The sequence below is a fragment of the Hemibagrus wyckioides genome, linkage group LG07 (assembly GCF_019097595.1).
Source record: "Hemibagrus wyckioides isolate EC202008001 linkage group LG07, SWU_Hwy_1.0, whole genome shotgun sequence".
Taxonomy (NCBI): Eukaryota; Metazoa; Chordata; class Actinopteri; order Siluriformes; family Bagridae; genus Hemibagrus; species Hemibagrus wyckioides.
The window spans coordinates 12,104,755-12,119,645 of record NC_080716.1 but is presented as its reverse complement, the minus strand read 5'-3'; the positions used below and the strand labels follow the sequence as shown (position 1 = coordinate 12,119,645).

At 38.5% G+C, this 14,891-nt stretch overlaps 2 protein-coding genes across 10 annotated transcripts; both read right to left on the bottom strand.

Moving 5' to 3' along the window:
• Window positions 1-829: 829 nt before the first annotated feature.
• Window positions 830-4,742, bottom strand: LOC131355468 (uncharacterized). 5 transcript variants are annotated; one of them, XM_058393768.1, is made up of 6 exons: window positions 3,820-4,742; window positions 2,943-3,010; window positions 2,742-2,819; window positions 2,280-2,627; window positions 1,718-2,056; window positions 830-1,573 (listed from the first exon to the last, which is right to left on the bottom strand). In XM_058393768.1, exons 3-6 carry the CDS (start codon window positions 2,779-2,781, stop codon window positions 1,467-1,469), a joined length of 834 nt encoding a protein of 277 aa, XP_058249751.1. In that variant the 5' UTR covers window positions 2,782-2,819; window positions 2,943-3,010; window positions 3,820-4,742; the 3' UTR covers window positions 830-1,466. The 5 variants fall into 5 exon arrangements, with proteins under 5 accessions (XP_058249751.1, XP_058249752.1, XP_058249750.1 ...); XM_058393769.1 differs by having other exon boundaries at window positions 2,943-3,007; XM_058393767.1 differs by having other exon boundaries at window positions 2,943-4,026; window positions 4,503-4,741.
• A 1,009-nt stretch (window positions 4,743-5,751) lies between these two features.
• Window positions 5,752-8,527, bottom strand: LOC131355467 (immunoglobulin kappa light chain-like). Of its 5 annotated transcripts, none has more exons than XM_058393763.1 (4): window positions 8,302-8,526; window positions 7,848-8,213; window positions 6,935-7,294; window positions 5,752-6,838 (listed from the first exon to the last, which is right to left on the bottom strand). In XM_058393763.1, exons 1-4 carry the CDS (start codon window positions 8,339-8,341, stop codon window positions 6,672-6,674), a joined length of 933 nt encoding a protein of 310 aa, XP_058249746.1. In that variant the 5' UTR covers window positions 8,342-8,526; the 3' UTR covers window positions 5,752-6,671. The 5 variants fall into 5 exon arrangements, with proteins under 5 accessions (XP_058249746.1, XP_058249748.1, XP_058249747.1 ...); XM_058393765.1 differs by having other exon boundaries at window positions 7,857-8,213; window positions 8,306-8,526; XM_058393764.1 differs by having other exon boundaries at window positions 7,857-8,213; window positions 8,302-8,525.
• Window positions 8,528-14,891: the final 6,364 nt, after the last annotated feature.

The following is a 14,891-nucleotide window of genomic DNA, read 5'->3' as shown; positions in this document are numbered from 1 at the left end:
GTTCCCAGACTCACTGCCACACTGACTGGGATAAAATACTTTCTGAAGAACAATGAATGAATGAACTAACAAATGAACAAATGATTGAATGAATAAATTGATGGACATGATATGTGCATTAGAGATATGAGTAAGCAAAAAATGAGAAAATGAGAGAAACCATACCATTAAGTATTGTTTAAAAAGTTCTGATTCCTAACTGAAGTTAATACATTTTGTGTCTTACTTTAAATTAAGCATTCATCCTGAACAAAAATACTACGCATCTTTCACTGTTAGAGCCAAGCCTGACAGTAAAAACACAAATAAAACACATAGAGAAGAAAATTCATCAAGACATCAAATGATTGTGGTTTCGTTAAACTAGATGGAAGTCTGTATTAAACTAGTTACACAGGGATTTGATATTCAAATATTTCTTTGGATTTGCATCAAAGATTTTTGATCGTAGTGACATCAGGTGAGTTATAGTTTTGCCCACAAATATTCCAGCTTCATTCTTATAATATTTCAGCTTAATTTTTAAAATATTTATTAATATTCTGTTTTAATTCTTAAGATATTTCAGCTTGATTCCTATAATATTCCTAATAATATATAAGATAAAAATCTTGCAAAAACAATTAGATTTTTTTCCCTTACATATATAATATATAAGGTATATATATACTTTAATATAACTTACAATATACGCATGTTATATGTGTTATAAGCTGGTAACATTTAGTAATATCTGTGTGTGTTATCCTTTTCTCTAAATGAAATAGAATTTAATATTGATAAGTAAGGAACAAAATAAGTATCAATCGTTTTACTTACAGAAGGTTTTTTATTTTTTTCTATTTTCCCATACGTTATAATTACACACAGGTCATTTACGAGTGAGCAGAAATACACACTCTAATAAAGAATAAAGGAAATTAAGAATCAAGATCATTTAAGCAACATAGTACAAGTAGTATGCAGCTGTTGAATTGAATATTAGCACGGCTGTGATTCGGCTGTAGGTACTCATAACCATGCTGATCTTCAATTAATTGACATTTCAGACACAATGCAGCCTATTGTTTTTATTTATTTTTGCTCCGTCACCTAAAATGATTCCCAGTTAAGCCTCAGATGAATAGAGACAGAATGATTCACATCCCATAGTAAACGTAGAAACAGTTTCAGCGTAACGAACTATTACTACCACTGGAATTTCATGTACTAAACACAGACAAAATGTACCAATGCAGTTCTACTAAATATCAGTACTTTGGGAACACCACTCATCCAATCAAATTAGTATGTTGCAGATCATGCAATTGATGAGGTTAGTACTCTTTTCTTTTACTTAAAACCTTAGAAGTCAACATAACATTACAGTTAATTGTTAAGAATCATAAGCATAGTCATAAAGCTTTACAAATACAGGCTATTATCAAAAAAAAAACCTTTACAAAGAAAAACGTGAACAATTTTGGTTAATGACGTTTACAGATACAGAGTAGACAAACAGTAAATACGAAGACAACCACAGCTGATCTTACGATGGAGAGAAGGACAAAAACCCTGATCTGAACTTGAGCATCTGCAACAATGAAAGAAAAAATTAAAAAGAAATTAGCGAATGTCTTGTTATTTTCGCCTTTTTTGTTCATTTTACATTTTACACCAAAGCAATTAGTCCAAACAAATTAAATAGTCAGTGTTCGACACTGAAGAAGCGGTTTACCTGTGACAATCTGATTCAGTTTGTTCTCAAACAGTATCTCTCCACATGCAGCCACAGCACAGTAGTATGTTCCTGTATTAGACAGGCTGAGATTCTTGGGGAGACTGTAAACACACGACTGTGTCAGAGAACCATCACTGAAGCTCTTCTTACAGTGATCACTGCTTTGTCCTTGAGTGTAAATGATGCCTGGCTGAGATTCTCCTGAGCGGTGTCTAAACCAGAACACGCTGTGATTTCCTGCACAGCGATCGGTAACGAGTGTACACTCAGTCCCAGAATCTCCTGAACCCACCAGTTTTTTTGGCTGGATAAGTGTACTGCTCTTTAATGACTGACCTTTAGAAAGAATGAAGACATTCGGTTAATAGGAGAGTATGTAGTTCCTTCAGTGGAATACATCAACTTAAGTCGCTAAATGATTATGAAATTATGCCTAATATTTTACTACAACATTAACTATAACTATTAGCTTCTGACTGAGCAATTGCATTTGTAAATGACACACAAACACATAAAGCAGTATGTCCGTCTTGCAAATGTCATTACTGAAGTTTCTTACCTTTCACAATCAGGACTGTTCCTTGTTCAAACGTTATGTCATAAAGAAACGTGATAGCACAGTAGTAAGTGGCGGAGTCCGATAGCTTCAGGTTTGAGATGCTCAGGTTAAAACTGAAAGGTCCGATGGTGGCACTGAAGCGTCCGTTCTTGTCAAAATCATTGTAAAACATGGCAGATTGGAACTGATAGGATGTGGCAATGACATAAGGCTTCTCTCCAAGGCTTTGTCTGAGCCATACAATAGTGGTCATTCGCTTTTTACATAGACATGCTAGGTTTACACTGTCTCCAACTTCAGCAGTTATTAGGGGCTCCTGCCAAGATTCATCTTCAATGGATGAAAGAGCTAAAGTAAACCCCACACCAAAAACACCATTAATCACTACCTTCTTTCTCTACATGCTAAAAACATGCAGTTGTACATATTTGACTATGACATCTAATATAAAAGTGTACTTACCCATAGATGTGCACAGCAGGAGGAAAAAATATGAAATCATTTTCTACAAGATTGACCTGTACATAATACAAATGCTCTCTGCAAAGTAAAAGGGAAAAGAGTGAAGCAGGGAAAAAAAAAGCCAAACCCATCGTTATACTAATACAGTGAGCATTATACACAAGAAATCATGAGCAAGACTGGAGAAAGATTTTTACTCACAAAAACAAGTGGCAGCAACACCCAGCACCTTCTTTCACAGCTGTGCAAAAGCTGTGAAAAAAACCCTGCTAAAGAATAACGCCTTCATAATATTAGGCAGCAAGAGATTGGCTGACAGACAAATGGATTAAAATAGGTCAGCTGCACACCATCAAGTGACATGACATATTCATCAAGATGTTTTGGAAGAGGTAACTTTGGACACCTTACACATTTGTTTGTGTTTTATTAAACTGACAATAAATATTCAACAAATAAACAAGAACATGAGTAGGTTACTGACTGTGTGGAATCTCACCTGTTCTGTGTGTGTGTGTGTGTGTGTGTCAGAGAGAGAGAGAGAGAGAGAGAGAGAGGGTTTCATCAAGGTTTCCTCCCACTTCCCAAATACATTCATGAACATACATTGCCTACTAAATGTGTGTGTGTGTGTGTGTGTGTGTGTGTGTGAGAGAGAGAGAGAGGGTTTCATTAAGGTTTCCTCCCACTTCCCAAATACATTCATGAACATACATTGCCTACTAAATGTGTGTGTGTGTGTGTGTGTGTGTGAGAGAGAGAGAGAGAGGGTTTCATTAAGGTTTCCTCCCACTTCCCAAATACATTCATGAACATACATTGCCTACTAAATGTGTGTGTGTGTGTGTGTGTGTGAGAGAGAGAGAGAGAGAGGGTTTCATTAAGGTTTCCTCCCACTTCCCAAAATACATTCATGAACGTACATTGCCTACTAAATGTGTGTGTGTGTGTGTGTGTGTGAGGGTTTCATCAAGGTATCCTCCCACTTCCCAAAAGCATTCATGAAAGTAGATAGGCTACTAAAAGTGTCTCTGTGTGTGTGTGTGTGTGTGTGTGTGATGCAGTGGACTGGTCATACCTTGTGTTCACTGTTCCTGCAATAGCCTCTGGATCCAGTAGGATAAGACAACTCTAGTCTTGAGAATCAATGACCCTAAAGGCCTTTAGAGTTTCTACTACCTGTACATCTAATCAAATAAGGAAGTTATCTATTCAGATATTCCTGTTTGTAAATCTCTGACTCTGACTGTGGCATGTCTCCTGGGATTGTCACACACAACAGTCTCTACAGTTAAAAAAACAAAACAAAACAAAACTGGAATTAGTTCTGCAACTACCATTACTTCTAGTTCTACCTTTCTAAATACCTGTACTATTATTACTACTACATCTTCTATTCTCACTATTACACCAATTACTGCTACTACATTTAGACTGTTGAGATAAATGGATTCTACATTCTGTATATTATCAGTTCTGTGCTGTATCTTTGTCACTTTTCGGAGATTTTGATCACCCTTATGTTTAACACACTTCAAACAGGTGGCACGCGCTGCCTCGCTTCTGACGCAACAGCGGTTGCTGATAATGTAATTAGCCTCAATCCGCGATCACAGCCTCATGGCTGCTTTGTTTTTTCTCTTTCTTTCTTTTCTTCTCTTTTTTTTTTTCCAAAACAATTACAGCGTTGTCAGCGAAAAAGGTCAGCGTCGTCAGCAACCTACCTGAAACTTTAAAATGCAAAGGTGACGTGCAGTTTACCTTCACGGTGTACAAAGATGACGGTTCAAAATCCATCTCTCAGTGTAGTCTCAGATTCAGGGACAGGAAATCTGCTTTAGAGAGTGTGAAAAGTTTTTTCAGGCACAATGCAAGTCATCATCACCTTGGCAACTATTGTCAATAGCTGTTGATGAGCAACTTTCTACTCAAAAAGCAAATCAGACTAAACTTAAAAATAAAGATGATTCTCTGCTTAGGTTAACATATATAAGCTCCTCCTAACAGAGGCTCTGTTTATGCTATGTTAACTGATATAACCTCCACAAAAGCCCAACTTAGACTAGCTTTTAGAGGACATAATGAGTCAGAGGATTAAAAGAAAACAAATGTGTTTTCAAGGAAGTAACAGATTTAGTGGCAAGAAATGATAACTTCAAAACATTGAGTCATCGTGGAAATACCCAAAAGGTTTTCCATCCTGCATCTCAGAAAAAGCCGAAATGAGATGATCAGTTGCTTAGGTAATGAAGTCAAGAGTAAAATCATAGAAATTCTATGCTATCTGTCTTGACACTCCTCTAAACGGGACCACCTGTCAGTCATTCGCCAGTTTGTTGACAAGGAAGCCAAGATTCTTGAGTGCTTGACTGATGTCATTTATGCAGAAGACACATCTAGTGTTGTCTTAGCCAGGTATCTGCTGAAAACATTAGAGAAGTTTGGTCTTAATGTGAAAAAAAAAAATTACAATGGCTGTGCTGCCAACATCTTCATGCACTCATAAAACAGAGGAGTGAAAAGCATACATTGTACACTGCTATGCTAATGATCTGAATCTTCTTGTTGTTGATATGAACACAGCCACTTTACCTAGGTTATTGTCATGTAAATAAAAAATAAAACGCTGACAGCGGGGTTGCCCAGAAGTCTACTCTTAATTGTACAGTTCTCCTACTGTTATCTATTTTATAGTAGGTTAATGTTGTGTTTTTAAAATGGAAAGTACACTATCCTAGTGGCAAGGTAGCCCCAATATTGTTTTTCTTCTTTTCTCCATTAACAATGGCATTTCATCATAACCCACATACAGTACCATGTAGTCATTTATGTTAACAGCAGCACTGATGGTAGCCGATGATGATTAGCTCCTGATACTATGAACTAAACACTGTCTTTACTGTAACCTTGATTAGCAGCATTACTGTGATGCTTTATACAAAGGTGACTATTCAAGGAATTATACGGAAAAAGACAAAGAAAAAAAGAAGACACTTAGAAAATATAAAAATAAATTATGCAATCCAAAATTTATTTTTAACATGCAGCACCAACTGAATAATAACAACTTAATTTGTTAACACAAACAGTTTTTTTTTTCCATTACAGTTGTAAATTTCAAGTATGAATGAATGAATTCGCTTCTTTAATAAACTTGGCAAGACACATCATCCCTTCAAACTAGAGCAACTAGTCTTAGCGTAACTCAGTTTGTTCAAATCAACGTAAATAAACTGATATTTTCAAACATGAAGAGAAAGCTCTGAAAGCTCTGAACATATTCATGAAACTTCAGTGTTCTACAGTATAAATACCCCCATTTTTGAAGTGGAGTGTAGCATATATAGTAGGCAAGGAGAACAAGTAGATGTATGGACCAGAACAAAAATTGGAAACTTATAGCGTGGCTGTGTCTTTTCCACAGATAACACCTACATCGCTGAATATTATTAGATTCCTGTACTTTGTTAGGTTTCGTGTAATCCCACGTTAAGTGGAAATCACACAACGCATTACAGTCCTTGTTTTGTTTTGTTTTTCTTTATTTCAAGTTTCCTCTCAGAAGTTTCCTCGGATATTTACAAGCCACTCGATAGCAAAATAAAATTCAATGAAAAGACATTTTATTGGGTACCATAAGACTGTGCCATCTTACATTAAAGTGGCTTAAAGACAGATCACACAGAAACAATGTTATTGCTACTAAATTCACCACACTGAAAAAAAAAGAAAAAATTTAGTTTTTTTTTTTTTTTATTGTAATCAATATTGTTGACATTGTATTAACAAGAGCAAATTGACATGAACATTGATTTGGACATTCAATTAATTTATAAATTAATTTAGTGCTTTACAGTTTCTTAGTTTGAACAATCCACTGAGAAATGAATCACTATTACTATTACTATTAAGCTACTCGCTTTTTTTTTTTTATTTGGGCAAGTACGTTTTTTTCTTCCAAGTCTTTCTGTAGGAAGATGCTGCTTTTTTGGCTCTATAAATGTATATCATAATCACAACAGAACAACACACAAGAACAGAAGATCTTATGATAGAAAATAGAACCAAGGTGTGAATATGTTCAGAGCAGCTCTGATCTGAAAGAGAATCAGAGAAACATTAAAAAACAGGTTTTGATTTAAAATGACAAACTGTAAATCAATTCTTTGGAAGACGAAGCACAGAAATCCCACCTGTTTTGTTTATATCCAGCTTAGTTCCATTTCCAAACAGGATCTCTCCACACGCAGCTACAGCACAGTAATACGTTCCAGCATCAGAGGGACTGAGGTTCATCTTGGGCAGACTGTAAACACATGTCTGTGTAGGAGAATTAGCACCAGTTCCTTTCTTCTTACAGAAATCATTGCTGTCTTCATGAGTGTAGATGAAACCTGGCTGAGATTCTCCAGAGTTATGTCTGAACCAGTAGACACTTTGCTTCCCAGCACAGCGATTAGCAGTGACAGTACAGTGCAGAGTCACGGATGCTCCGGGATTAGACAGTTCTAGCACAGGTCGCTGGATCACAGAAAAACTATGCATCTGTAAAGCTAAATACGTGTTAAAGGATATTTTTTGTGAGTGAAACAATAAATAAATTTTAGTGGAAAAATTATAGCCATTATTATATTAAATTATTCTAAAATATATATATATATATATATATATATATATATATATATATATATATATATATATATATATATATATATATATATATATATATATATATATATATATATCCTCCTAAGACCCTTTGGTTTGGCTTGCATTTTAGATTTCTTCTAGCTATATATATATATATATATTGTATAACCAACAGAAAACATATCAAATTAACATGAAATTTGTTTTCATTTTATAACATGAATTATTTTAGACACAAATTTATTAATCACATTTTAGTCATAGCTTACATTTAAATCTTATTAGTCACATACACAATCATACACAGTATGATATGCAGTGAAGTCAAAATAGGGTCAAAAATATCAATAAAATAAAATAAAATAAAGTGAAATTAGCTGAGGAAAAACAAATAGACAAAATCTTAATATAAATACAAAATCTTAGCTTATAAATACAATACAATTAATCACATACCATTGTTACCTTGTACTAGCAGCTGGGTTCCTTCCCCAAACTCCACTATGTTGGAATGAGCACTTCCACAGTAATATGTAGCCGAGTCAGAGAGCTGTATCTCTTTTATTTCCAGATGAGTTACGCCTTTCTTGTTCACCATGTTAAAACGAGCATTCCCCTTGAATTCATGATGGAATGTGGCCTTCTGGTCATATTTGTAGAAATTGGAAATGAGTTTAGGCTTCTGACCAAGTTTGTGTTTGTACCATGAGAAGTGCATGGCCATTTCACTTTGGTAATGACAAGTAATGTTCACACTGTCTCCTTCGTTAACAAAAACCAGACTGTCATTAGACTGAAAATCTGTTTGTGTTTTGACAAGATCTGAAAAACACACACACACACAAAACAAGCAACTCGTCAAATACATCGTATGATATAACATGATAATTGTGAAATAATAAGAACTTACGAACTGGACAAAGGAGTAAAATGAATCCAACGGTCAGCATTTTTTCAGTTTCTTCACATAGTTTGTGCGACTTCTGAAGAAATGAAGAAAATGTGTTGGATAAACAGAAAGTTGTGGGAGGATGTGCCAAAAGTAAGTGTGTCTTAAATAGAGGTACAGTTTGTGCTAGTTGTGGTTACTGCCCTTCATGTATGTGGTAACCTGACCTTCTTGTGTTCCAAGTAAGTTTCACACATGTGCATCAAAGCAAATGCTCATGTAGGCTCTCATATGTATGTGTGAAACGGGTTAGCGTCAGCTGCTTTTGTTTTCCTTTTCCTTTATATCTCTCTTTTTTAAATGATTGTAAATCACATGCAAATTAAAAACAGATAAAAAAAACTGTTTCAGCTCGTTATTACTACAGATACCATTTTTTGAAAAATGCAAACAAGCAAGAACAATGTGGTTAGATTTCACTTGATTTTATACACATGGAGTTAGAATAAATGGTAATGAATGCCTGATTATGCCTAATCTAATATTCATGAGAATAGTTACATATATGGAAAAACAAACAAACAAACAAATAAATAGATTTGTATACACACCATTATATTTCATGGTTCCTCTTTCATTACCTAGCACAGTTGTGTAGCTTTCTGAGCTTTGAGGACCACTCTGGTTAAAAAATATTACATTTAATATTACTTAAAATATTAAATGTTAATATAAATATTAACCTGCTTCAACGGTTTAGAACGATATTTGTGCAGTGAGCCTGTCCCCAAATAGTCTAAAGACTTGGAGTTCTATTTTAATGACAACGTAAACATTACTTTCTGCCTAATTTAAGCATGTTGTAACTGATTGGTTGGGTCTGCAGCCAGTATGCACTTTCCTAGGATTATATCGCCGCTTCCAAATTTTAGCCACACTTGTATATCTTTTTTTTTAATGCTTTTTTCAGATGATCCAATATCAAGATGCAGGTGGCACTAAGTGTACTGCTGATGCCTCAAAGCTCCATGGTCCCAAACACAGAAAAAGCTTAATTCTGTAACGTTACCCCGGGTACTTGCTGGTACTGGTGGTATTATGAGCCCTGCCTCAGAGGAATTCCAATGTTGTCTAAAATTGATGACAGCCTTTGAAATGTCAATCATTTCAGAGTGAAGAGCAAAATTAGCACCAGTATCATCACAACACTTCAGTATGTGGACAAGCCACAGAAGTACACTCTACAGAGGACCATCAGCTCATATTGTACACCTTTGCAAAGGCATACATGGCCTTGGGCTCAACTCTAAACATCATTAGACAATATAGTTTTGGAACACCTCTCCAAATCACTGAATGAAGATATTCCAACCACCTGTCAAAAATGCCTGTAAACACACTCCTAAACCTTGTGGAAAGCCTTCCCAGAAGAGTTAAAGCAGTTATAGATGCAAAGGGAAAGCCAACTCCAAATGAAACCCTACGGATTCAGAATGGGATGTCATTACAGTTAATGTGCGTGAAAAAGCAGGTGTCCCAAAACTTTTGGCAACATAGTGTATGACTGAAAATCTGTGTGTATTTTCACACACATACAAAAGCCACTGATTAACTAAATTTTAAGACATAATCCATGGTCAGCATGGACACTCTGGGCAGTTTGTGGCTACACAGCACCATTTACATTTACAGAATTTTTCAGACACAGAGCGACTTACATTTATCTCATTTATACTGTCGAGCAATTGAAGGTTAAGGATCCAGCAGTGGGAGCTTGGTGGCATCTCGGACACACAACCTTCCAATCAGTAGTCCAACACCTTAACCACTGAACTACCACATCCCAACACCTCAACCCTCCCACGCCTTGCTACTACACTAAGCTGCAATGAACTGTGTTCTGACAGCTTTTTTTCTACACTAATGCTACACTAACCTTTTTCTACAGAATCTCACCAGACGGGCTAGCCTTCACTCCCCACCGCATCAGTGAGCCTTGGGTGTCCATAAGCCTGTCACAAGTTCATCATTTGTCATCCCTTGGACCTTTTTTAGATAGATGCTCTGACCTAGTTTATCTAGCCCTCACAATTTGGTCCTTGTCAAAGTCACTCAGATTCTTACACTTGCCCATTTTCCTACCTTTCCTACCTTTCCTACCTCTACCTTCCGAGAACTGACTGTTTACTTGCTGACAAATATATCCCACCACTTAACATGTGCCATTGTAACAAGACAATCAATGTTATTCACTTTACCTGTCATTGGTTTTAATGTTATCTGGCATATCAGCATATGTGGTAAATTGACCTTCTTGTATTCAAAGTGCTACACATGAAACAGAGTATTTGAATATTGTGATCTGCCTGTCTGCTGTATGGAACTGAATTACAGACTTTATACAGAGGGCATCTGTAAGTACTTGAAAAATTTCATCAAAGATGACTGTTTAAGGATCAGCTGGAAGGACAACAAACCAACACTGGCATCTTGAAAGAGGTCTAACACTGAACTGCTTAACCAATACAATAATAAGACAGCACTGTCACAACACTGGCTACACTATTAAGATGACCATTACACTCAATTCTAGGCAGATTCTGTATGCACAGTTGAAGGAAGGGAAATGAATGGGCTTCAAAGACAACCTCAAAAAACACCCTTAAGATAATAAAACTCAAAATTCATCAACTGGTAAGAAGATGGAAGCACGTTTCATGAGCAGGAAATCTGCCATGCCACAGAGAAAGCAGCTGGTTCATAGGAGCTGAACAACTATTAACTATATCCACCACTCATGCCTGTATACACTGAGCTCTAAACCAGTTCTGAAACAGGTTAAGACCTGGCCAGCAGGAGCCATCTCTGCTCTTCAGGACTGTTTTGAGTGCACTGACTGGGACATGTTTAGGGAGGCTTCAACCAACGGCGACTCTATTGACTTGGAGGAATACACGGCATCAGTGACCAGCTACATCGGGAAATGCATCGATGACGTGACTGTCTCCAAGACCATCACAACACGCTCCAACCAGAAGCCGTGGATGACTGGGAAAGTGCGTGCTCTCCTGAAATCGAGAGACTCTGCCTTCAGATAGGGGGACAGGGCGGCCTTAAAAACAGCAAGGGCCAAACTGTCCCGAGCCATCAGAGTGCACGAAGTGTGCACACGCCCAGAGAATCCACGGCCACTTCCAGAACAGCAGAGACTCCCGGCGCATGTGGCAGGGCATTCAGGCGATCACCAACTACAGGACAACTTCACCTGCCTGTGACAGTGACGCCTCCCTTCCAGATGCACTGAACGACTTCTACGCTCGGTTTGAGGCACAGAACAACACAACAGCGAGGAAGACCATCCCTCCTCCTAATGACCCAGTGCTTTGTCTCACCACGGCTGACGTGAAGAGAACTCTATACAGAGTTAACCCACGGAAGTCCGACGGACCAGACAACATTCCTGGCAGAGTTCTCAGGGAGTGTGCGGAGCAGCTAGCAGATGTCTTCACTGACATCTTCAACATCTCGCTGAGCAGCTCCATCATCCCTACGTGCCTCAAGACAACGACCATCGTCCCTGTGCCAAAGAAGTCCACGGTTTCCTGCCTCAATGACTACCGTCCCATTGCACTCACACCAATCGTGATGAAATGCTTCGAGAGGCTCGTCATGAGGCACATCAAGTCACAGCTACCACCCTTGCTGGACCCCTTGCAGTTTGCGTATCGTCCTAACCGTTCCACGGAAGACGCCATCACCACAACCCTCCATCTGGCCCTCACACACCTGGACTGCAAAGACTCCTACGTTCGAATGCTGTTCATAGATTTCAGTTCAGCATTCAACACAATCATCCCTTAGCAGCTGATTAAGAAGCTGAGTCTCCTGGGCCTGAACACCTCTCTCTGCAACTGGATCCTGGATTTCCTGACTGGGAGACCTCAGTCAGTCCGGATCGGGAGCAGTATCTCCAGCACCACCACACTGAGCACTGGAGCACCTCAGGGCTGTGTGCTCAGTCCATTGCTGTTCACTCTGCTGACTCACGACTGTGCAGCAATGCACAGCTCCAACCACATCGTCAAGTTCGCTGATGACACGACCGTGGTGGGTCTCATCAGCAAGAACGACGAGTCAGCATACAGAGAGGAGGTGCAACATCTAACAGCCTGGTGCAGAGCCAACAACCTCTCCCTGAACGTCGACAAGACCAAAGAGATGGTTGTTGACTTCAGGAGAGCACAGTGTGACCATTCTCCGCTGTCCATCGATGGCTCCTCTGTGGAGATCGTCAAGAGCATCAAATTCCTTGGTGTCCATCTGGCGGAGAACTTCACCTGGTCACTCAACACCAGCTCCATTACCAAGAAAGCCCAGCAGCGCCTCTACTTCCTGAGGAAGCTGAGTAAAGCCCATCTCCCTCCCCCCATCCTGTCTGTGTTCTACAGAGGGACCATCGAGAGCGTCCTGAGCAGCTGCATCACTGCCTAGTTTGGGAACTGCACCGTCTCAGATCGCAAGACCCTTCAGCGGATAGTGAGGACAGCTGAGAAGATCATCGGAGTCTCTCTCCCCTCTATCACAGACATTTACACCGCACGCTGCATCCGCAAAGCCATCAGCATTGTGGCTGACCCCACACACCCCTCACACACACTCTTCACCCTCCTGCCATCTGGAAAGAGGTACCGGAGCATTCGGGCCCTCACAACCAGACTGTGTAACAGTTTCTTTCCTCAAGCCATTAGGCTCCTCAACACCCGGGACTGAACTGTTCTACACTCTCACACACACTCTCACTCAGGACTGAACTGTTCTACACTCTCTCACACACACACACACACACACACTCTCACTCAGGACTGAACTGTTCTACACTCTCTCACACACACACACACTCTCACTCAGGACTGAACTGTTCTACACTCTCTCACACACACACACACACTCTCACTCAGGACTGAACTGTATACTAACTCTCTGTCTCTCACACACTGATACACACTCTCTCTTGACTGTGTGGACGCACACACACACAAACATAATTTATACTGTTCATTACTTACTGCACTACCTCTACCTGTCATCCGCTGCTATAGTTATATTTATGTTTATTCTATTTGCACTACCTCAACTGCTGCTGTGTATTTTTGCACAATATTTTTGCACAATACTTTTTTTTCTACATCATTTCACTTTATCTATTTTATTTCACTTACATTCCAGTACACGTTCTTTTATTTCCTTTCAGCGCTAAGTGTCCTGTGTTCTTTTGTGTTGTCTTTATTGTATTTATTGTCTTTTTTGCACTGTCTTGTCTATGCTCTGTTTGCACCTAGCTGCACACTGTGCACTTTACGTGGCTAAGACAGACTTCTGTCCTAGCTCTGTGGTGTTGTTTGTTGTTTTGTATTGTACTAGTAGTTGTATGTTTATGTAGCACCAGGTCCTGGAGAAACGTTGTTTCATTTCACTATGTACTGCGCCAGCTGGATGGGGTTGAAATGACAATAAAAGCTTCTTGAATCTTGAATTGAATCTTCTTGAATACACTGATCCAGAAAATGCAGATCATCAGCTTCTAGCGCCACCTGCAGTCCCACCAATAGTTGACGCTTCAGTGGCTGTCAATGACGATGAAATGTTCTGCAATACCTCTACATATGAAGATGCTACAGTATACATGGAGCCAATTTTCCAATATTACCATGATATCCTCCCAGTCACACCAGTCATGCACTACAATTGCACCAAACTTACTACCAAAATCTCTGCAAGTGGCCTTTCAGTGCAAAATTAAACTAGCAGTGGAGACAAAGTAGCTTATTCTAAGCTAAATGAGCACAGACTACAATGATTAGCTAGATTGCTAATTTTACAATATTTTTATAATATTGCTGTTGATGCTACAACCATTTTGCCACACAAACCATGACACATGCAAAGCTTTGCGTAATGCGCTAAATATAACATGACATCCAGCTTATATGGCACCATTTAAGATTAGTGTAACTCTGATTAAGTTGATTCCACTATCTATTATATCACTAGTAAACATATCAGTCCTATTGAATCAATACTCCACAGATCTGTAAAAACTTTCCCTAAGATCTACATCAATATTAAAAGCACATATAAATGCTATGCACTACAGCATAATATATAAATACATAATTAGTTTTATACCCAAACACACACACACACACACACACACACAAACAAAAGATACACTGCCAGTCAAAAGTTTGGACACACCTTTTAATTCAGTGTTTTTTGTTTAGGGATTTATTTTCTACATTTTAGAACAATACTGGAGATTTCAAAACTATGAAATAACACACATGGACTTAAGTAATCCATATGTAATGACAACAAAAAACAGTCAGTTGTTATTTTAAGATGAAGGTCAGGTGTTCTGGAATAGTTCTTGCAAGAACAGTATTGTCAAGTGCATTTGCAAAACCCATCAAGCACCATGATGAAACTGGTTCACATGAAGACCATCCCAGTAAAGCAAGACCAAAACTGACCTCTGCTGCAGAGGAGAAGTTCATTTAGAGTTACCAGCCTCAGAAATCACCAATTAACAGCACCTCAGATTAGAGCCGTTA